Raw genomic sequence first — 21,742 nt, 5'->3', positions numbered from 1 at the left:
GCAGGACTCCTTCATAATTCTGATAGGGAGGGAGTCGGCCACACACCCAACAATTGGTGGCATTACTAGTCTGATGGGAATGATGCAACATACTAATGAATGTGTTATTGCGCAGCGCAAGTCTATAGGACAACTCATGTGGGGGTAGGTCACTAAAAGAATGTTCATCAGTTATATTGAAAGCACGTTTAGAAACAGGATAATACATATGCAACAATATGCTTGCAGTAACTATTAAAAAACTCACGGAAAACAAAATTAATAAAGTCACAACACAGTGGCTACGCAGTAATTTACAATAAGCATGTCGTTTCATTATGATTCTGGACTCTACATCATTCAGACCTAAGGGATACATGTCGGGACAGATTCAACCGCTTCACCTTGGAGAGGACTTAAACAATCAAATCGTCCGACAGTTTGGATCTGGACCTGAGTTTCTGCTTATAGAGTTCGGTGCTACTGGCTTCAGCCAAAGGTAGCTTTGAGTCAATGGGGGAAGACACACGGGGAGTATTGTTTGTGTCCGGAGGAAGTCCATGAAATTTCTTTATATGGCTGGAATGCACCCAGCCTTTTCTCCCTTCGATCTTCACAGCTGTTCTGGTTGTCAGCAGGACCAACTTAGGAAGCCTCCACCTTGGCTCCAGTTGGGTTTTCCGATCAAAATTCCTGACGAGAACATAATCGCCGGGAATTACATCATGAGGTTTCACCTCGGTGTTGTCGGGAAAAGCTGCGATTACCTGTGAACGACAAGATTGTAGTGCAGACATCAAGGAAGCCAGGTAATCTGTCAGCATATTACAGTCAACATCAGTTATTTTACGGGGTATAGGCGTCCCCCACATATTCGGTGGTCTACCAAAGATCACTTCATAAGGGGATAGCCCTGTTCGAGAGTGTGCTACCATCCTCATGTAAAATAGCGCAACTGGTAAAGCTACTATCCAGTCCACACCTTTTTCCTGACATATTTTAGACAGTCTGATTTTTAAAAGTTGATTATGTCGTTCCACGAGACCTGCTGCCTCGGGGTGTCGGACACAGTGGAATTTCCACTGATATCCCAACAAAAGCGAGACATGTTTCATTAATTCGGATGAGAAAGGCTGGCCGTTATCTGAATATACAACACGTGGTAAACCGTACCGTGGGAAGAATTCTCGAACTAGCTGTTTGGCAGTAGTCGGGGCAGTGTAATCTGATACGGGATACGCCTCTGTCCAACGGGAGAGAGCGCAAACAACTACGAGAACATATTTGAATCCTCGACAACGTTCCATCTGAATATAATCCATCTGGAGGACTTCAAAAGGATGGTCAGGAGGCTGAAATCCACCCTGCTCTACGGGAACACTCTTTCCTGGATTAAACTGACAACATATCATACAGGTACGAACTTTTTGTTTAGCTGCTGCTCGTAAATGTTTGTTGAACCAAATGTGCTGAATGCTGTCTAGCATAGCCTTCTCTCCTAAATGTGCTGGACTGTGAACTGTAGCTATAATGGCTTGAACCATGGAATCAGGGAGAAACCATACAGATTTCTCCTTCGTCATCCATCCTTGATCTGTCTGGATCCCTCCTAGTTCAGTCCACTTCTTTATTTCTTCTGCTGTGGCATGTGTCTGTATGTCAATTACGTCAAGTGCGGGATCCTTAATTGTCATACACTGTGTTGGTGTCTTAACTATTGGCTTTGTCATGTCTAATGTGCTATTCTGAGCAGTCTGTTTAGCTGTTCTGTCAGCTAAATCATTGCCTTGAGAAATGGTATCAGTAACCTTCGTGTGTGCTTTACATTTCATAATCGATATAGCAGTGGGTAGATGTATTGCGTCTAACAAGGCATGAATGAGGGGTCCGTGCTGAATGTGGGCACCATGGGAGGTTAAATAACCTCTCTCTCGCCACAGCACGCCGAAGTCGTGTACAACTCCGAATGCATAACGTGAGTCAGTGTATACATTAACTTTCTTATTTGTGGCTTGAATACAGGCTTGTGTTAGAGCAATAAGTTCTGCTGCTTGGGCTGACAAAGTATCTATACAATTTGTCTCAATAACTTCAGTGTCTGTTGTGACTGCATACGCGGCCACTAAGTCTCCTGTACTTGTTCTCATGCACGATCCATCTACGTACAACGTCAGGTCTGGATCTAACAATGGAACATCTGTCAAGTCTTGTCTAGGTTTCGTCTTTATTTCTATGATTTCAACACAATCATGAGCTAGTGGGTCTGTTCCAATTACAGGTAATAGTGTAGCAGGATTCAATGTATTACACCGTCGGATCTCTATGTGTGGTTGAAACAATGTCAGTTCATAACCGGTAAGTCTTGCTATGGTCAAGTGTTGTGTTTGTGTTCGGTTCACAAGAACTTCTACTGCATGTGGTACTTGTACTGTCAATGGGTGTCCTAATACTATGGCATCGCTTTGTCTGATTGCTAAAGCTGTCGCTGCCACTGATTTCAGGCATGCAGGCAAAGCCTGAGCTACGGGATCTAATGTACTGGAGAAATAAGCACATGGCTTGCGTGATCCTGCTTGATCCTGAGTGAGTACTGACAAGGCAGTACCTTCGCGTTCTGTAACAAAGAGTGTAAAATGTTTGCTATAACATGGTGTTGCTAAAACAGGTGCTTGACATAAAGCTTCCTTTAGGCTTTCAAAAGCTTGTGTATGTTCCTGAGTCCAAGGGAGAACAGTCGATGTGGCTGCCTCCTGTGTGGTTAACTGAATGAGTGGTTTTGCTAGAAATGCGTACTGAGGGATCCACTGCCTACAATATGAAGTGAGGCCTATGAAAGCCCGCACCTCCTTTTGTGTCTTGGGTATTGGCATGTTAGCTATCAACTGAATGCGGTCGGGTGTAAGCTGCCTCCCCTCCTTGTCCAGCGAGTGTCCAAGATAAACAACTCGCTGGGCACAGAATTGCAGCTTAGAGGGGGACACCTTGTGCCCTTTTTCGGCTAGAAATTGTAAAACTGTCAGTGATGCTTTCTCACATTCAGGTTCACTTCTTGCGGTGATCAGCAGATCATCGACATATTGAAGCAGTGCAGTATTGACTGGCATGTGGATACTGTCAAGTTCTCGTTTCAGTGCTTGGCTGTAGATGCTGGGGCTTTCTGTGAATCCTTGGGGAGCGCGTGAGAATTTAAAGCTGCGCCCATTTAAACTGAATCCGAACAAGTATTGGCTTTCCGGATCTATTGGGACGCTGAAAAAGGCATTCTTGAGATCGATTACAGTAAAGAATGTCGCTTCGGAATCAATTGCTGTCAACAATGATGATATATCAGGGACCACAGGGAATTGTGGTACAATGCACTTGTTTAGTTCACGCAAATCAATAACCAATCGGTACACTGGTGGGGCAGTAGGATCAGTTCGTTTAAGAATCGGAATTATCGGTGAATTACATACATTGGAGTCTGTTTCTACAACTACTCCCTGGGCAATCAGCTCATCAATGATTTTCAGCAAAGCCACTACAGCATCATGCGGTAACTTGTATTGTCGCATTCGTGGTAGTACCACTCCTGCTTTCAGTGTGACTCGATAGGGTGTAATGTTCATGCAGCCAACATCCGTAGGGCCTTGTGCCCATAGATGTACTGGTAAAGTCTGTAGTCGGGGATCCATGTCTCTAGACACATAGTGACCTTTAAAATCACGTAAAAACAACCTTACTCCTTCCGGAGAACAACATATTATGGCTCCTAGTGCTTTCAGAGTTTTAATTCCTAACAGATTTTCTGGGCATGATTTAGTAAGCAGTAAATCTGTAGTTCGTGTCAAAGGTCCTATCGTAAGTGGTAGAGGCTGTGATACTTCATTAACAATAGGTTTTCCTGAAAAACCAAGGGAAACATTTTGAGAGCCTGAGAGGGGTGCCCCTGGAACTTCACTACGTTTTATGGTTGTTCGACTTGCCCCTGTATCGAGTAAGAATTTTCTATCTTGACCTAATAATTCACTATGTACATAAGGTCCTTCTTGATCTACAGGAATCTCGATAAGCGGTAAGTCAACTTCCCTCTCTAGGCTGGTTCATGCGTAACGCTGATACTCAGGGTATTCATACTGTGCAGTCTGATACATTTGTCGTGTTGTGGTTTGTGTGGCAGTAGCAGGCAACGGTGGTGCAGCTGGCACAAACTGTATGGGTTGCTGTGAGGCTGGCATGGATTGCTGTTGAACTGGCATGGACTGTCCATGCTGCATAGCTCCTTGTTCATTCTGATCTTGTCTAACTAATCGTGGTCTCTCCTTTGCAATACCTGTAGCTATATTACGTTTCAGGACTGGACAATCGTGTACATAATGGCCTAGTTGTTTACAGTAATTGCAGGTTCCTTTTACAGGAACTGCAGAATCACCAGAATGTGTCACACCCTTTTTGTGACCATCTGCTGGTACTGTCTGAGAAACTAGCATTTTCATTTTTGTATCCTTCATGCGTCTATGCTCGTGTTCTTGTTCATCCCTAATTCTATTGTGATGATACTGTAACATTTGTAGCATTTGCGACGGAGTGTTACTTTGCCAGGTACTCTCGAATTTCAATATTCTATTCTTTACTGGAGGCAATGCATTTTCCACTAATTTTGTCACAAATAAATGTGGATATGAGTCACTACTTGCTTTTATACCACTATTTATACCAAAACATTTTTCAAATCGAGCATAATAATCGCTTGTGTCTTCATCTTGCTTTTGTTTGCAGGCTGTGATTGCACCCCAATCTTCCTTTTTTGTAGTTAATAAACGTGGCAGTACCTGTACTAGTAAACCTGGTAACAGTTTAACTTTATCCCCGAGCCCTGAACCTGCAGTTCGGCCCCTTTCTTCCTCTGCTAATGCTGTCCAGTCTATCTTTTGGTCACCCACTTCCCACTCTTTTTCTTTCAGTTTTTCATAAATGCCAGCAGGCAAAAGCACCTTTAATATCGTCATAATATCAGGAAAGGTATACTCTCCCATCAGTAACATGTCTTTAATTTCTCGGTGGAAACCCGCTGGGTCTTTGTCATGACTAGGTACTACTTTTTTCATTTCTAATAATTCCATTTTTGATATGGGTGTGTAAACAAATACACGGTGAAACTCATTGTCCTCGCCTTTTATTGGGTGCACTTCTCGTAGGGGATTTTGTCTATCCATATAGTACGGCGCTCTTTCTCTGCGAGGCGGCGAGAGAGAATCCGGACTTACAAAAAGGACATACTGCTTACGTGACACTAATATCTCTTTAATTAGCTTGTTACTAGAACCTCTCCATCTGTTCGTGAGTAGTTCCGTTAATATATCAGGTAAAGGACCAGGGTCAGCATGTTGGCTCTTATATAATATGAGGAGTTGCTGAATCATATAGATTCCAGCTAAACGTTGTTCATCTATACTGAGATTAAAAAACGTGTGTGCTACGGTCTCATCACCATATTTTTCAGGACTTTCAATCCAGTGAACAGCTGATCTGGCTAATTCTTGCTCATCCATGGAATCGAGGAGGTGGTAACCCCTTCGTTCTCGTAGTATTTTATCTGCGGCTTGAAACGAATGTTCAGGAGACTTCAGATTTATAATAGGCGTCGGATACGTTCTGCTATTATTTGGGCATACTGAGTGTATGGGATCAGAAAAACATCTAGTATTTTCACAGGATCTTCCTCTGCCTACATAGGCTATGGTCTCTGACTGTCTTGCGGAATTCCCTGATTCGGACACTTCATCTTGCTCGAACTCGTCTGTTCCCAATCTCTCTTCATGAATACGCTCTATTTCTTTACGGATTTTTCGGCACATGGCTATTATACAATTTTGCTTATCGTGTCTCCCTTCTGATATATTCTGACTCTATCTTGTAAGAATAAGCATTGCATTCGGGTCTACCCCCGGACGGTCTTGATTTCTGATCACACAGTTTATGAGGAAACGTAACAGTTCCCCCTGTATCTCTACTTTCTGGAATTCCATAGCTCTGTTAATACATCCTGGATCTCGTCCTGTTTGAACAAAATGATATATGTTATCTAGATGCGTAGTCATTCCTGGTAACCTTGCTAAATACTCTGCGGCTCGCCTGATACGTAATGATGCCAGGACCATTTCATCCTCTTTACCAACTACCGGGTCATATCTACAATTTACAAGGAGTTCTTTAAGCGTACGTTCACTTACGAATTTAGGTGTACGTGAATGCGCTGACTCTTGAAAGACAAGTTTATTTATTCTAGGTGGTGTAAAGGTAATGCTAGCACCTCCCGTGGCCCCATCTGGGGCGTCGGGTGTGAATGGGTTCGTTGAACGTGACACAGCAACTATGGGTGTCGATACCTCTGTAGAGTCGACTGCGGAGACAGATGCGGAAACAGATGTGCTTGCCGAAGCTTGTGTCGGGACTTGCTGTTGCACGGGGACAGATACCTGATCCCGACGTTGAACACCTACACCAGACGGTCTATGTGGTGCGGCGTTAGCATACTCGGGAGCTGCGTCGTCTAGATATGAGGAAAGAAAAACATCTTCTGCGGTTCTGGGATGCCCCTTTGGATGTACCTTAATTGGAAATAATGGGGGTGGCAAGTCTTTTGGCATCTCTGGAGCAGCCTTAGGTAGTCCTTCGGCTAGAAGGGGATACATACCATTCATAAGGGCATTTCTTTGTCTATTTACTTGTTCTGATTTCACTCGGATACCTTCCTTAATTAATAGATTTTCTTGAACTTTATTTGAACTTTCTTTACTCCTCTCTTCTTGTCTACGTGCTTTTTCTGTTCGTCTATGAGATTCTTTACGCCATAACTCAACAGCGTCTTTCTGTGACTGTCTGACCTTTCTTTTCCATAACTCTTCCTCCACTTTCAGGATGCATTCTGCATCCCAGGTTCCCGCTACGGGCCACCTTTGACTTTCCGGCAATTCCTTGGTATAATCTACCCATAGATCAAGAAACAATATGGCATCTAAGCCATGCTTATGGTACATAAAATGCCCTGGAGTGTCCCTAGGAGGAATAGGAACTGCTTCTTCAAGCACCCCTTTTCTGGTAGTAATCTGTCTTAACTTCGAGAAGAGCGGCATATTGACAACTGATCTGATACTTACTCTTGAACTTACTTAATACGAAAAAAACCCCAATAATGAACAGTGTACAATGAACAATCATTCATACCACAATATGCAAGACATTTCTGAAAAACATTAAACATTAAACATTTAACAATGACCGACAATGATGACAGTCTGCCTAACTAATCACCACGCTGAATTCTTGACAATAACTGCATACTTCGGAATACTTGATATACTGCTAAACAGTACATATACACTGCTAAACAGTGCAGACCGGATTTGTGTACCCAAATCCGTCTTGACCGGCACAACCTATGTGCGCGTCAACACGCCTCCCCGGCGATGGTACTCACCGAGTAGCTCCTTGAAACGGAAGGCCTCAGAGAATGGACAGGACTCGATGACTGCGGACAGCGGACCCTCTGGACATCGGGATTTCGAGAAACCTGGTGGGCCTCTGTATACCTCGGATCTTGCTCTCTCAGCTAGGCTCTGGTCGGGATACTTCGCACTTCTCACCGCCTCGTCTGGGTTGATCGCAGCCTCAGTCGCCCCCGCTTGACCGGAGGGAGCTTACAGGAAATCCTGCTGGTACGCGTTTATGGTCCGTCCAGCTGTGGCAGGAGACCGGGCCTGCAACGCACCGCCGGCGCGTGAGATGAGAAAGTGTCCCTGTTCGGGCGCCATTATGTGGTAAATAAAATCTTCTTTACCGGACTGAATTTCATACGGAATCTTTAAATAAAGTAAAATAGCTCAAAATAACAAGAGGCAGAATCCGTGGTATAAGAGGTTTTCTAAATGGGCTTTATTCCATCAAAAATGGCCGACTCGAGTCGCGGCCTTCAGGTTCCGTCACCACGAGGGTTCAGGAAGTGAAGTACAATACTTTATTGACAGACATGCATTTTTATAATAAGTACATTACAATGAAACGAATGTAGAAGGCGTAACATTTGATAAGAAAAGTGACATCACAGGTACGTAATCGAAACTAGGCGTAATAAGGAATAAAAGAAACATGATTGGCTCTGGTTATCTTACATAGGTGGATCTATACGATAATACTTAACATAGATGCGTGCGCAGCAGTATGACGTGTGAGTGACGTGCAACTAGGGGGTGAAGGGGACTTGACATTTAGCTCTACATGTGGAGACGAGAAGTCTGGGGGGTCAAGTCAACCTAATCCCAAATCATATCTAACATCCTATGTTTAGAGAACTATGTTATCCACAAGGAAGGACTCTCGGACAGAATCTATTCTATACTAACTGTGTGCGCGTGTACAAGCGCCTAAGTGTCTATATGAGATGCGAGGGGCAGAAAATAATCCATGGCAACAGGGCTATGAATCACTTGCAGGAGGACGGAAAGGCTGAGTCCTTTGCTTGTGAGCTAAAGGAAATGTTTACCTAAATCACTAGACAGGAATGCATCGGCTGGAGAGCAAAATAGATAATTCGAAGGTGAAATACAGCTTCTTGGCAGGCAGGCGAAGACTGGCCGAGGCAGGCACCGTTAGCTGCACAGGGAGTAGGACAAAGTTCATGGATACAGATGCGAGCTCAAACTGAAGCTGTCAGAGACAGAGAGCAGGGAAAGGCTTTGAGGACAGAATCGGGCCTACTTGCCTGAACTGTAAAAATGGAGTAACTTAGCCATATAAAGTCGGTGGCCTTTCATACTTAGGAATCAAATATCCAGCCCATTGATGGCGGATCTGACAGAGAACATGTCGACGGTAGACACACATATGTTTGCGTCTTAAAAACTGGAACTGGAGGGAACATACATGTACTTGTAACATGCATATAGAACCGTTGGGGTCCAAGATAGGGGACATAACTGATTAGGAAAATCCACATTTCCACAGTAGGGGGAGAGAAGGGCGGGAAAGTCATTGTGCCCCCGGGAGCGGGGAGGAGGGGGCCATAGAATTTTTGTCCCACCCACCCATCCCCTTTTTTCTATCTGTCGGTACCCCCCCCCCCTTTTTTTTCTTTGGAGCCACTATGTTTATTCCCCTTTTGCGAAAAGCCTGCATTATTTTCTTTCTTGCCATGCTAAGACAGGTTTTGTTTTATTTTTCAGGCCAGACAGTGACCTTGGGTAGGTGGGTTTTTGCTGGGGGGGGTGGGCAGCCTTGAGCGGGATTGTCCATCCTCCAACGGGGGGGGGGGGGGGGAGGGGGAGGGGGATCAGTCACGTGAACAGGAAATGAGAATTAGGAGAAGATGCACACAGGGGTCAGTATTCTGGTTCGGAGTGGGGTTTTACATTGGGGGTATGTTTTGTGGATAGGTGAAGACAAACTTGGGGAATTTTATTTCATTGGATAATGGCAAAATGCGTTGCAGAAAATTATCATTGGCACCTGTCTTAATAAAGTGGCCTTTTTTGCTAAACAAGTAAGTTGTGGTTCGTGAGTTATTGTGCGATACGTCCCTCATAGTTTTTGGTTGAAATACTATTGTAGACAGGTAACCTAGATCCAGTGTAGAGTTGGGTGTGCAGGCCTTCGTTTTGTGTTTAATGAGCTGTGATGTACCTTTGTTTAACAGGTGGTTTTGACTTGTCTGACTACTTTGACACTAAACCAGCCACTAAAGCCCCTCCAAAGAAAGCAGGTAAATTTCAGCTTCTTCGTTGTTTTTTTGTTTTTTTTGCACGTTTCCTTATGCATGTGATAGTACAGGTAACTTATTTTGTTAAATAAAACTAATGCCAACTCTGTGTTCCTACAAAGGAATTACTTGGCATACATATTTATGCGGAGCCGATGAAAATTAATGTGTCCCAGTGAAACATGTTATTTGGAACAGTTGCACTAATAAACGTGCATTCACTCATTTAAGACTGCATGCAAAGGTCATTCTTAACATAGTACATACAGCATGATTAACTTTAGAAAATGCAGTTTACTTCATTGCAAATTCCATGTCCCATTTTTCTTTACAGTGGTAAGGCCTGGGTCCATAGTAACAGAGGTGGCCTGCTTTTTCAAAGCACAATAAATGTCTGTCAGGTTGAAGAAAAGGTCTGCCTGTTAGACATATCATGGTCTAGCAACCTGAGCCAAGTTTTGTGAACTGAAGATCTACTAGCCCTGATGGCAATGATGTCATTAGCCCGGTAACTATTCTACAAAGGTCCTCTCTCTCATGGCAAGGGGAAGCGTCACAAATAGTTATCCCTGTGCACTTCGGGATTAAGTGCTAAAGTGCTCAGGAGGGCTGACAGCACCCATCCCTAACTCGGCACAGTCTTCGGTGGAATCAGTACGTCTTCTTGACCCCACTCTGTAACGAGTTAGGGAAGGTCCTCCTCTCATTAGCTAACCCATGACAAGGTTGGTCAATGAGAAGAGGCAGCAGGGTTTTCTGTTGTTGTGTAAGTTATGACTTTGGCATAACTCTACAAGGTGTGCTGCTTTGATCAATTCTATTCTGGACAGATTATTAGGTATTATTCGTTCTCCCACTCCTGGTATCGTAACTGCCAGAATGTTATCTCAGTTTAAGGTGTAGGAGTATTTGGAAGGAAAACCTGCAGAAGGTTTCCCAACTTGCCTAGTTGCATTCATGTCTGTTTAAATATCTGTGTCGATCTTCGTTTGAGATCTGGTTAGGACATCTACTCGGACAGTCTAAATTGAAGTTCCTAACGCGTGGTCAGCTGCCATGTTCCCTTTAGCGTGAATACCAGTACGCTGATGACCTAAAGTGTGCCTCACATGGACCAATGGAATCTTGTTTCGTAAGACGGCTACCTTTCCCCAAAGCAGTTTATTTTTGATAGGCTTTCCCTTTGAATCCTTGAATCCATTCAGCCGCCAATGTTGCAAATCGTCATTGTAACCTTGCATACAGAAAGCTGAGTCTGACACAATGAGTGTGGGAGCTGATGAGTCAGTCTTTTATAATGAAAATAGCAGGGCATGCAACTCTGCATGTTGTGCAGTACTGTCACCTAAGAGTTTGGTGTGGGTGCGTTGTGGAATGAGCTCACCATCCTTCATTACACCTTGCACTGCATTGCAGGCTATGGTGTACTTGCATTTGGTTCCTACAACAGGTTGAGAAGAGCCATCTGTGTAAAAGATGCTTTGGTAAGACTCAACAGGTAAAAAATCTGGAGTCAGAGCAGTATCCCATTCATATTGGAGAAAATATTGTGTACGAAGAGAATGATCATACTGAAAATGTACGTCTACTGCACTCAAAGAGGAGGCCCACTGCACCCAATTCGAGTGTAGGGCATGAGCAATAGGAATGCTTGCCTTCGTGGCCGCTTCTATTGCTGGTACAGGAAAAACAATAACTATATGTTTTACCTGCGCCTAAACGGCAATCCTTCAGACTAGCTGTTTGTACAGCCATCCTGATTTCTGCAATGGAAGCAAATCGTGCTTCAGCCAGGAAATACAAGTGAGATTTCTAGGCAATGGGGACAGTCTGTCCTTCATTGTAGGTTATGTAGGTGTAACCGCAGTGAGTGGGTATAACTGATAACCAGGTTTGTTTTATTGTCCTTAGTTTGGAAATATTTTTTCTCAAGCATACCTGCTTGTAGAGCACGCAAGATATCAGTATGTGTGTTCAGCCATGATTTGGAGCAAAATGTAGGAGATATCATTTCATATAGAGGCTTCACTCTTTGTGCATAGTGAGGCAAATAAGTACGTCCAAAGTTAAGCAACAGGGATTGCAACTTTTTCAAAGTGTCGGGAGGCTGCAATACCGCACTTCTCGAGTACGTCTGGAATTAAACCCTTGCCCTCACTGGAGAATTCACATCAAAGGAAGGTCACCGTCAGGTAGGCGATCTTCGATTTCTTGAAATTAAACTTGTAACCATGTGATTTTAACATAGTCACTAGTCTGTTTACCCTTGTAAGGTGTAGATTCAAGTCATCGTCAGTTGGTAGATATCATCAACATACGACAATTACTCAGGATCTGGTGTAAGATCTCCATTATTCGTGGTGAAAACAAGCCAGGACTATTATTATAGCTCATAGACAAACGTCGAAATGAAAACTGCACTCCCTCGAAACTGAATTCGGTTACTCACTTCAGGCGCTATGTTTTGACTGAAAACCCTATTGGAAATATCCAGGGTAGTTTTAGGTTTTTTCCGTACCAGGTTCAGCATTAAACCTGAGCTATGTGCATTTTGCACTACATATGTTTGGGTGTGAGAATTCAGGTTTCTATAGTATGACTATTATATAGGATCCATCTGGTTTACAGAGTGTGTTCATAAGTGAAAGGCAAGGCGCAATTATGCCTTGATCCAGCAGTTGGTGTATCATTGCTTTGATACCATGTTTTGCTTCTGGTTTTAAAGGGTATTATGAATTGTGGTTCACGGAGTAGGGGAATAACATGTGAACTAGTATTCATTCCTCCACGCTTGGTTTCTGTATAGAGCTGGAGCTTGTCTCAAGGCTCATTCACTGGCATACATTACCCTGTATATTCAGGTACTTTGGTAGAGAAGGCTACCCTTATCACTTCCTACCCCCGAGGTTCTTCCCCAGTGAAAGCTGGGGCGAGTCTTCTTCAGCTAGGATGATGTCATCTTCATTGCATAATTGAGTCCAGAAGACTGCTTTGATAATATGTGGTATGTCCCCTTCAATTTGTACTCTTAGATTGTAAACCCAATCAGGAGGATTTAATTATTGATCTGGAGTCTCGATTTGTATGAAGTCATTAGTTGGATACACATCCAGAAAACTCTGAAGCATCTGATGTACTATTGTAACTTCTGTGGCACTGTCTAGAAGAACACTCACCCAGGTCCTGTCTCAGAATGACTAGTAGTTGTATTGGCATGTGTTTTTCGAAAGTCCGGCCACTTTCTTTTTTTTAGGTCTCGCCTTGGCATCACTTGCGCTGTCTCTGTGAGACATGTTGTATTCAGCATATGGGTTTAAAAGCTCCGCCCATTTTCAAGGCCTGCCCCTGTTACATGTGTTGTTACTCCGAGTTTGTGAGCACTACTTCCTTCTTTAAGTTTGAGCACTCCGGCCCAGTGCTCGTGGTTTGCAGAGCTCTGTTGTAAACAGAGCTGTAAATCTTGCTCTTATCTTGCCACATTGTCAATTGTCAGCTCATTACACGCAAACCTCTATATTGTCACTCCCTTCACTACTGTGTTTATTCGGGGAGGTGGTTACTACTTTAATCTGAATGTTTCCCATGTTTACATCATGATTTAGGTTTACTCACTCAGTTGGAGCGTGGAGGGTGCAAGCATACCGTTGTATTTGTCACTGTGGCTGGTGGAAGTGAGTGCTTTTTGTTTTACTTGGCAGCGGGTTGGCTGCCTCGCCAGACGAATTTTGCAGGCCAGAAGTGCGTTGTGTTTATTGATCGCCCCACCCCCTGTGTCCGGGAGCTCTGCACACCGGGTCTGCCTCTTTCTCTTTCTGTATTTTTGGTAATTGTGCTTGGGGGAAAGCGGGAGCACACGTATATCGAAAGGGTCTGGCATTTATCAGCTGTGCCTTTTTTATTCTGTTTATTTGCTGTTATGATTGCAGTGAAATCGAAGAGCAGCATTCACCCAGGGTTTAACATTTTGGGTCAACAATGATGCGGGCATCTGGTAGCCGGTGTGTTTTGTGCCCATCAAACTTGGCGTTCGCTTTGCAAAGTAAAGGTGGATTGCCACTAAACTTTGGTGATTGTACAGCGAGGCGTGCTGTCTGTATGGATTTTCATTTTTTGGTACATTCCAATGTTATTAGATGTACTCCTTGGAAACGTCTTGAACTGTTGCATTTCTTTGTATCCCACTGGAGAAGACGGACATTAAGGTAACCTTTGTTAATGGACAGCAGTGATTGAGTGTATGTTCCAAAAACATTCTTTCGCACGGAAGCTGTCTTCGCCTTAACTGTGGTGTCGGAAATGTAGATTATGTACTGCATGTGTACCTTAATAATTGATTTTTAGAAAGCTGTTATGTACGGAGAAGAGCCTGTTACTAATGAACAGTACAGCAGCGTGTTATGTATGCAAAATCTACACTGGGATTTGAGGTAACAGGTTTGGTTGAAGGCATTTTTTTATTTAACCCCTTCGCTGCCAGGCCTTTTCCCCCGCCTGTGCCACGCCCTTGTTTGGCTATTTGTGGTAGTGCGCGCTGAGGCTCCTGTAACTTTTTGACCACATAAGGTATCCATGCCAAATTTGCGTCCTTTTCTTCCAACATCATGGGGATTCTGAGGGTACTCAGGGTTTGTGGACTCCCCTGGAGGGGTCACAGAAATAAGCCAAAATACAGCAAAATTTCGTTTTTTTTGGGGGGGGGGAAATGGGAAAAACGGGCAGCAAATGAAAGCATCTGGGTTTTTCCCTGCAAGTGTTATCAAAAAAGGGTTTGTGGGGCTGAAATCACCATTTTCCCAGCTTTTCCCACATTTCAGAAATGTGTGGGTTTGGTAGCTTCCCCTAGGTGGACGCCGAGCACCGGGCCAAAACCCAGGTGACCCCCTTGCAAAACCAGGTCGTTTTGAGGTAGGTAATTTTCATGTCGCCTCACTACGTTGTGGGCCCTTGCCTGTCGCGGGTACTTGGGCCTCTCACACGAGTGAGGCACCGTTTATATCGGGAGACCCAGGGGAACGCTGGGCCGTAGGAAATTTGTGTCAGCCCGCTGATGCCACAACTTTCCCACACAAAAATGTGTGAAAAAGGTGAATTTTTTGCCTAACTTTGAGGTTTGCAGGGCATTCTGGGTAAGGAAACGTTGGGGGATTCACGCAAGCCTTACCTCCCTGGAATCCCCCGGGTGTCAAGTTTTCAGAAATGTGTGGGTTTGGTAGGTTCCCCTAGGTGTCCGCCGAGCACCGGGCCAAAAACCCAGGTGACCCCCCTTGCAAAACCAGGTCGTTTTGAGGTAGGCAATTTTCATGTCGCCTCAATACGTTTTGGGCCCTTGCCTGTCGCGGGTACTTGGGCCTCCCACACTAGTGAGGCACCATTTTTATCGGGAGACCCGGGGGAACGCTGGGTGGTAGGAAATTTGTGTCAGCCCGGTGATGCCACAACTTTCCCACACAAAAATGTGTGAAAAAGGTGATTTTTACAGCTAAATTTGAGGTTTGCAGGGCATTCTGGGTAAGGAAACGTTGGGGGATCCATGCAAGCCATACCTCCCTGGAATCCCCCGGGTGTCTAGTTTTCAGAAATGTATGGGTTTGGTAGGTTCTGTGTAGTATCTAGCAGCATCTCATGGAAGCCTGAGATGTTGCTAGGTGATTGGATTGTTAGGCTCAGGGAAGAGTCAGTTGAGACCAGAGCCTGAACGATGTACAAGCTGTTTGTGGATGGGGTCTTTTATCCTGGATTAAACTTCTTATTCAACTAATTCACATTGTCTTGGAGTTGGATCTTACATTTTGGCGACGAGGATGGGATATGGAGCGGTAGCTATGGTAGCAGCTCGAGGAAGGCAACGCGGTAAGGAGATTCCGTTAGGGGACAGCATTTTAAGCTGGTTTCTCCAGAGAGACCTTGGTGTCAAGCTAGATCCAAATTCATCACCACCTATTTTATTAAAAGAGAATTTTAGATCGGCATCTGTGGCCAAAGTAGACATGAGTTGTGAAAATCAATTTACGAGTATGCTAACTGAACGCTTTCCCAAAGTTTTCAGTAGTAGCTTAGGGTGTCTTAAAGGTTACACACATCATATTCGGCTTGTGGAAGGTGCAAATCCAGTATCTTGCAAAGTAAGGAGTATTCCGGTGGCTGTCAGAGAAATGGTTCAAACTGAGTTAGAGAAATTGAGAAGAGAGGGAATTATTGAAGAAATTGAAGCAACACAATGGCTTGCTCCGGTCGTAGCTGCGAAGAAAGCTGATGGCTCTCTTCGTTTATGTGTGGACCTTAGAGAGCTAAACAAGTGTGTGGTGATCGACAAATATCCGTTACCTAAGATAGCAGACATGTTGATGTTGTTAAAAGGGGCGAAAGTTTTCAGTACAATAGATCTCAGGTCTGCATATCATCAAATCAAACTGGATGAGGATTCAAAAGACTTGACTGCGTTCATCACGCCGTTTGGGACTTTTCGTTTCTTGAGGTTACCATTTGGATTGGTCTCAGCGGCTTCAGTGTTTCAGAGGGCATTGGAGTCTGTTTTGAAGGGACAACCCGGTGTCAGGGTATATCAAGATGATATTTTGGTTTTTGGCACAGATGATAATGAACACGATGAGAAGGTATTACAAGTTTTGAAGAGACTGGATCAGTCAGGATTGACTGTTAAAGTAGAAAAGTGCAAGTTCAAAAGGAGATCGATAGATTATCTAGGTCACACGATTGGAGAAGGGGGTGTATCACCTAAGGAGAGTCTAGTAACTGCCATTCGAAATATGCCAGCTCCAAGCAATAAAGAGGAGCTGTTGAGTTTTCTAGGCATGGCCGAATTCTATAGTAAATTTGTTAAAAATGTTGCTTCCCTCTGTGTATCAATGAGGACGTTACTACATAAAGGAAATGAGTTTGTTTGGGATGATAAGTGTGAAAAGGAATTTTGTTTGCTCAAAAAGGAATTAGATCTAGCGCCCAAACTCAGCAGTTTCGACCCGGATAAGAAATCAGTGTTAGTAACGGATGCGAGTGTAAAAGGTTTGGGCGCGGTGTTGATGCAAAAGAATAATGGTGAAGACAATGTGATTCTGTTTTTGTCAAAGAGTTTAAGAGGTGCAGAGGTGCGGTATTCAGTCATACAGAGGGAAGCTCTAGCAGTCCACTGGTCTATAAAGAAAATGCGAAATTTGCTTTGGGGTGGTACCTTTGAGGTCAGGACAGACCACAAGCCCTTATGTGAGATTTTCAAAAATAAGGGTATAGATGCGATCTCCAGTAGAATTACAAAGTGGGTAGTCGCTTTACAGGATTATAACTTTGACATCAGGTACATTCCAGGCATACAAAACAAGGTAGCGGATGCGTTGTCAAGATTGGTTGTGTGTGACAATTCAACTCTAGAGGAAGAGAATGAAGAGGATGGAGAAATGGTTTGCTTCATTGAAGGGGGAATTATAGAGAAAGAAAGATGGTTGAGAGCGGTTAGTGAAGATGATGTATTAACTAAAGTCAAAGTTTGTGTAAAAGAGGGTTGGAATGTAAAGAGTAAGGATGAGGAAGTGGATAAGTTTTGGCACGTTAAGGATCAACTTGCTGATCAGGATGGCTTTCTTGTCAGAGGGGTGAGATTGGTTCCTCCTACCTCTCTTAGAGATGAATTAATTTCTTTGGCCCATGATGGGCATCTTGGTATTTCTAAAACCAAAGAATACCTACGCTCCTCTTACTGGTGGCCAGGTATGGATTTACTAATTGAACGGAAAATAAGAGACTGCATGCAGTGTGCACTTAGTGACAGAGTGAACAAGCCAAGAACACAACCTATGGTAATAAGGGATCGACCTGATGCTCCTTGGAAGGAAATTGGACTGGACATTGTAGGCCCGATCTCTGTATCTGGTGTTGAGTGGTATATTCTAGTTCTAGTTGATTTTTTTTCTCGATGGCCAGAGATAGCTATAACGCGTGGGATTGAATCTAAACATGTTAAGGAGTTTAAAAAAAAATTGTTGATAGAGAAGGAATTCCTAATGCAATACTCACAGATAATGGAGTGCAATTAGTCTCGAGGGATATGGAAGAATTTTTGAGTTCTTATGGTGTGAAACACAAGAAGTCTTCTCTATATCACCCAGAGACAAATGGAATGGTCGAACGGTTTAATCGGGTTCTCAAGGAAACGATTGAAATGGCAAGATCAGCGGGTCTAGATTGGAGAGCAGAAGTGTTCAAAAAAGTTAGAGTGTATAGGCTGTCACCTCATGCTGTCACAAAAAGGACACCTTTTGAGCTGTTTAGAGGCAGGTGTGCCAACTAGTTAGTGACACCTTCCTGGGTAAATGATTTACAGCCTAATCGGTTTAAGGATAATGAGAAAGATGACTGGAGGTTGTTTGAAAAGAAGAAAATTGAAGAAAGAAAGATTTTGCATGATGTGAAAAAGTCTGTGAGAACAACAATAGTGAAAGTGGGGGATTGGGTACTGATTAAGAATCCCCGTATGGGGGAAAGTAAAGCAGCTTTCCTTAAACCTATTCAGGTTATTAAGTTGTTTAACAATGTGGTTAAAACAGCGGATCACCGGGTGTGGAACTTGAATAGAGTGGTTGTGGTGAGAAAGGACTTTGTCCCGGGACTTAAAGAAGTTCCAAGAAACCCAGCTTTTCCATCACAAAGGAAAATTGTTACATTGTACAACAAGAATCCTTGTCACATGCATGGAAATCTCCAAGGATGGTTTCTGCACCGAAGTATCTGAAAGACTATGTATGCTGATTTTTATTATTATGTGTTGTTAGATTCTATGCCTGGTGTAACTTTTATTGGTGTTGTAGGCATTGCTGTTAATTGTCTGTGAAGAAGGGAGATGTGTAGTATCTAGCAGCATCTCATGGAAGCCTGAGATGTTGCTAGGTGATTGGAATGTTAGGCTCAGGGAAGAGTCAGTTGAGACCAGAGCCTGAACGATGTACAAGCTGTTTGTGGATGGGGTCTTTTATCCTGGATTAAACTTCTTATTCAACTAATTCACATTGTCTTGGAGTTGGATCTTACATTCTCCTAGGTGGCCGCCGAGCACCGGGCCAAAAACCCAAGTGACCCCCCTTGCAAAACCAGGTCGTTTTGAGGTAGGCAATTTTCATGTCGCCTCAATACGTTTTGGGCCCTTGCCTGTCGCGGGTAATTGGGCCTCCCACACGAGTGAGGCACCGTTTTTATCGGGAGACCCGGGGGAACGCTGGGTGGTAGGAAATTTGTGTCAGCCCGGTGATGCCACAACTTTCCCACACAAAAATGTGTGAAAAATGTGATTTTTACAGCTAAATTTGAGGTTTGCAGGGCATTCTGGGTAAGGAAACGTTGGGGGATCCACGCAAGCCATACCTCCCTGGAATCCCCCGGGTGTCTAGTTTTCAGAAATGTGTGGGTTTGGTAGGTTTCCCTAGGTGGCCGCCAAGCCCGGGGCCAAAAACTCATAGGACCCCCTTTGCAAAACCAGGTTGTTTTGTGATAGGTAATATTGATGTTTCCTCAATAGGTTTTGGGCCCTTGCCTGACGCGGGCACTAGGCCTACCCACGCAAGTGAGGTACCATTTTTCTCTGAAGACTTTGGGGAACGCAGGGTGGGTGGAATTTTGTGGACCCACGCAGATTCCAGAACTTTCCACCACAGAAATGTGAGAAAAATGTGTTATTTTGGACACATTTTTAGGTTTGCAATGGATTCTGGGTAACAGAACCTGGTGAGAGCCAGTGAAGTCACCCATCCAGGATTCCCCTCGGTGTCTAGTTTTAAAGAATGTACAGGTTTGCTAGGTTTGCCTACGTGCCAACTGCGCTAGGGCCCAAAATCCACAGGTATGCACATTGCTAAAAAAAATCCGGAGCCCAGTGGCCTTTCTGCCGCCCTGGGGTGAATCGGGGAAGGGGGTTTCATCCTGATATGATCTAAAGGGGCAAAAAGACTGTGGCTATTTTTTGTGGAGGTGGGGGCACTGGTATGACCATTTTGGGCAGCCCCCACCCCCACGCATAAAAAAAGCCTGCGTACTCGCTGGCGCCTAGTGGGCTTTCTGCCCCCCCAGGGGGCAGATCAGGGGCCACTGCCACCATCTGCCTTCCCGGGGGGGCAGAAAGACTGGAATTTCTCTGGGGGTGGGGTATTGTCATGCCCATTTTGGGGAGCCCCTACCCCATCACTAATAAAACAAAAAAAAACATGGTTTCTAGTGGGCATTCTGCGCCCCCAGGGGGGGCCAGATTGGGGGCTACAGCTCCCATCTGCCTCCTGGGTGGCAGAAAGACTGTCATTTTTGTGGGGGGGAGGGTGGGGGCATTGGCGTGCCCGTTTTGGGCAGCCCACACCGTAAAAACAATTGGGAAACAAAAATCCCTGGTGTTTAGTGGGCTTTCTGCCCCCCCCCCCTGGAGGGGCAGATTAGGGGCCAATGCCCCATCTGAAAGACTGTAATAATTGGGGGGTGGGGTAGCGGCATGGGCCAGCCCGTTTTGGGCAGACCCCACCCCTATTTCTTTTTTTTTTTTTTTTACAATTCCCTGGTGTCTAGTGGTCTTTTTGGCCAGATTGGGGGCCAATGCCCCATCTGCCCCCCGGGGGGGCAGAAAGGCTGTAATGGTGGCGGGTGGGTGGGGGCATTGGCGTGCCCGTTTCGGGCAGCCCCCACCCTAAAAAAAACCTGAAAACAAATCCCTGGTGTATAGTGGGCTTTCTGCCCCCCCGAAGGGGCAGATTAGGGGCCAATGCCCCATCTGCCCCCCGGGGGGGCAGAAAGACTGTGATAATTTGGGGGTGGGGTGGGGGCATGGGCCTACCCGTTTTGGGCAGTCCCCACCCCTATTTTGATTGTGAAAAAAATTCCCTGGTGTCTAGTGGGCTTTTCTCCCCCCCGGGGGGGCAGATTGGGGGCTACTGCCCCCATCTGCCCCTAGGGGGGGCAAAAAGACTAAATGTGCCCAAAATAATTTGGGGGGGAGCAAAGGCCCTTGCCCAAGGGGCTGCTCCCCCCTCCCTGGTGTCAAGTGGGTGTATCCCTGCTTGGGGATCGCCCTCCTGTGGCGATCCCCAAGCAGGGATCCACTGGGGAGGGGTACCATTGGAAAGTGGAGATTCTCCCCTTTCCAACGATACCTCTCCCGTCTTTCTACGTGCTCAGGGAGCTGAGATAGCCCCTGGGCACGCACAAAGTGAAACCTGAAATGAGCCTCTTGGCTCATTTCAGTTTCACTTTCACTGTAATGACGTCGGCGCGACGTGCGCGCCGATCGTCATTACAGTGAAGGGGGGGGGGGGGGCTCGGGAGCTGGGGAAGCTCTTCCCCAGCTCCCGAGGCTATTTTGGCAGAAAGGGAATCCCTCTGGTGCCCATACCAGAGGGATTCCCTAGGGTATGCCTCATGACGAGCTGGACTCGTCATGGGCACAGGGCGACTGTGTTCCATGACGAGTCCAGCTCGTCATGGGCATACAAGGGGTTAAAGGATAGACTATTTTCAGATATGGCAGATGTTGATAAACATATTGCACTGGTTATTATTTCATAGCTATTCAAATCTATGAAAATATAGTACATTTGAAGGTCACTGCTAACGGCGATGTATGTTGGCATCCTAGCTATTTGCCAGCAGTCCATTTTAGCCCCACCCACCAAGTTTATTCTTTAAATTCTTGACAAAGTCAGTGGCTGAAGATGCTAATTATCTGGCGGTAGGTGATACATTTATAGGAAATGCCGAGGTAAATACGATTTCATTTTTCTGAACCAAAAGAAAACTGGCTTCAATTACATAGAATGACTTCACCTAACCTATCTTGATGTTATAGCATGAAATAAATAACACAACACCATACCACTACACACAACATGATTCAACTCCGCATAATTCCACTCTACTCAATACCACTTAAATTACACAACACATAAAACCACTGTCACATAGCAACAATCCACATAAATACTCCAGACCATGCCACGTAATTCCAATCGGCATAAATCCACCCAACGCCACACAGCTTCATGACACGCA

The 21,742-nt window shown here is 44.8% G+C and overlaps 1 protein-coding gene across 3 annotated transcripts in view; it reads left to right on the top strand.

The window, feature by feature from the left end:
* The window catches only part of CD99L2 (CD99 molecule like 2), a 495,976-nt gene that overhangs the window by 258,500 nt on the left and 215,734 nt on the right, over positions 1–21,742 (top strand). For 2 of the 3 annotated variants that reach the window (XM_085608025.1, XM_085608022.1), the window contains exon 4: positions 9,650–9,715. The exons of the other annotated variant lie outside the window; for it this stretch is intronic. In XM_085608025.1, coding sequence (XP_085464151.1) covers positions 9,650–9,715 — 66 coding nt within the window. The remainder of the gene's footprint in view (positions 1–9,649; positions 9,716–21,742) is intronic. 3 annotated transcript variants of the gene reach the window in all.

The sequence above is a fragment of the Triturus cristatus genome, chromosome 5_2 (genome assembly GCF_964204655.1).
Source record: "Triturus cristatus chromosome 5_2, aTriCri1.1, whole genome shotgun sequence".
Taxonomy (NCBI): domain Eukaryota; kingdom Metazoa; phylum Chordata; class Amphibia; order Caudata; family Salamandridae; genus Triturus; species Triturus cristatus.
The sequence above is the reverse complement of the archived record's forward strand: the minus strand, read 5'-3'. Positions and strand labels throughout refer to the sequence as shown.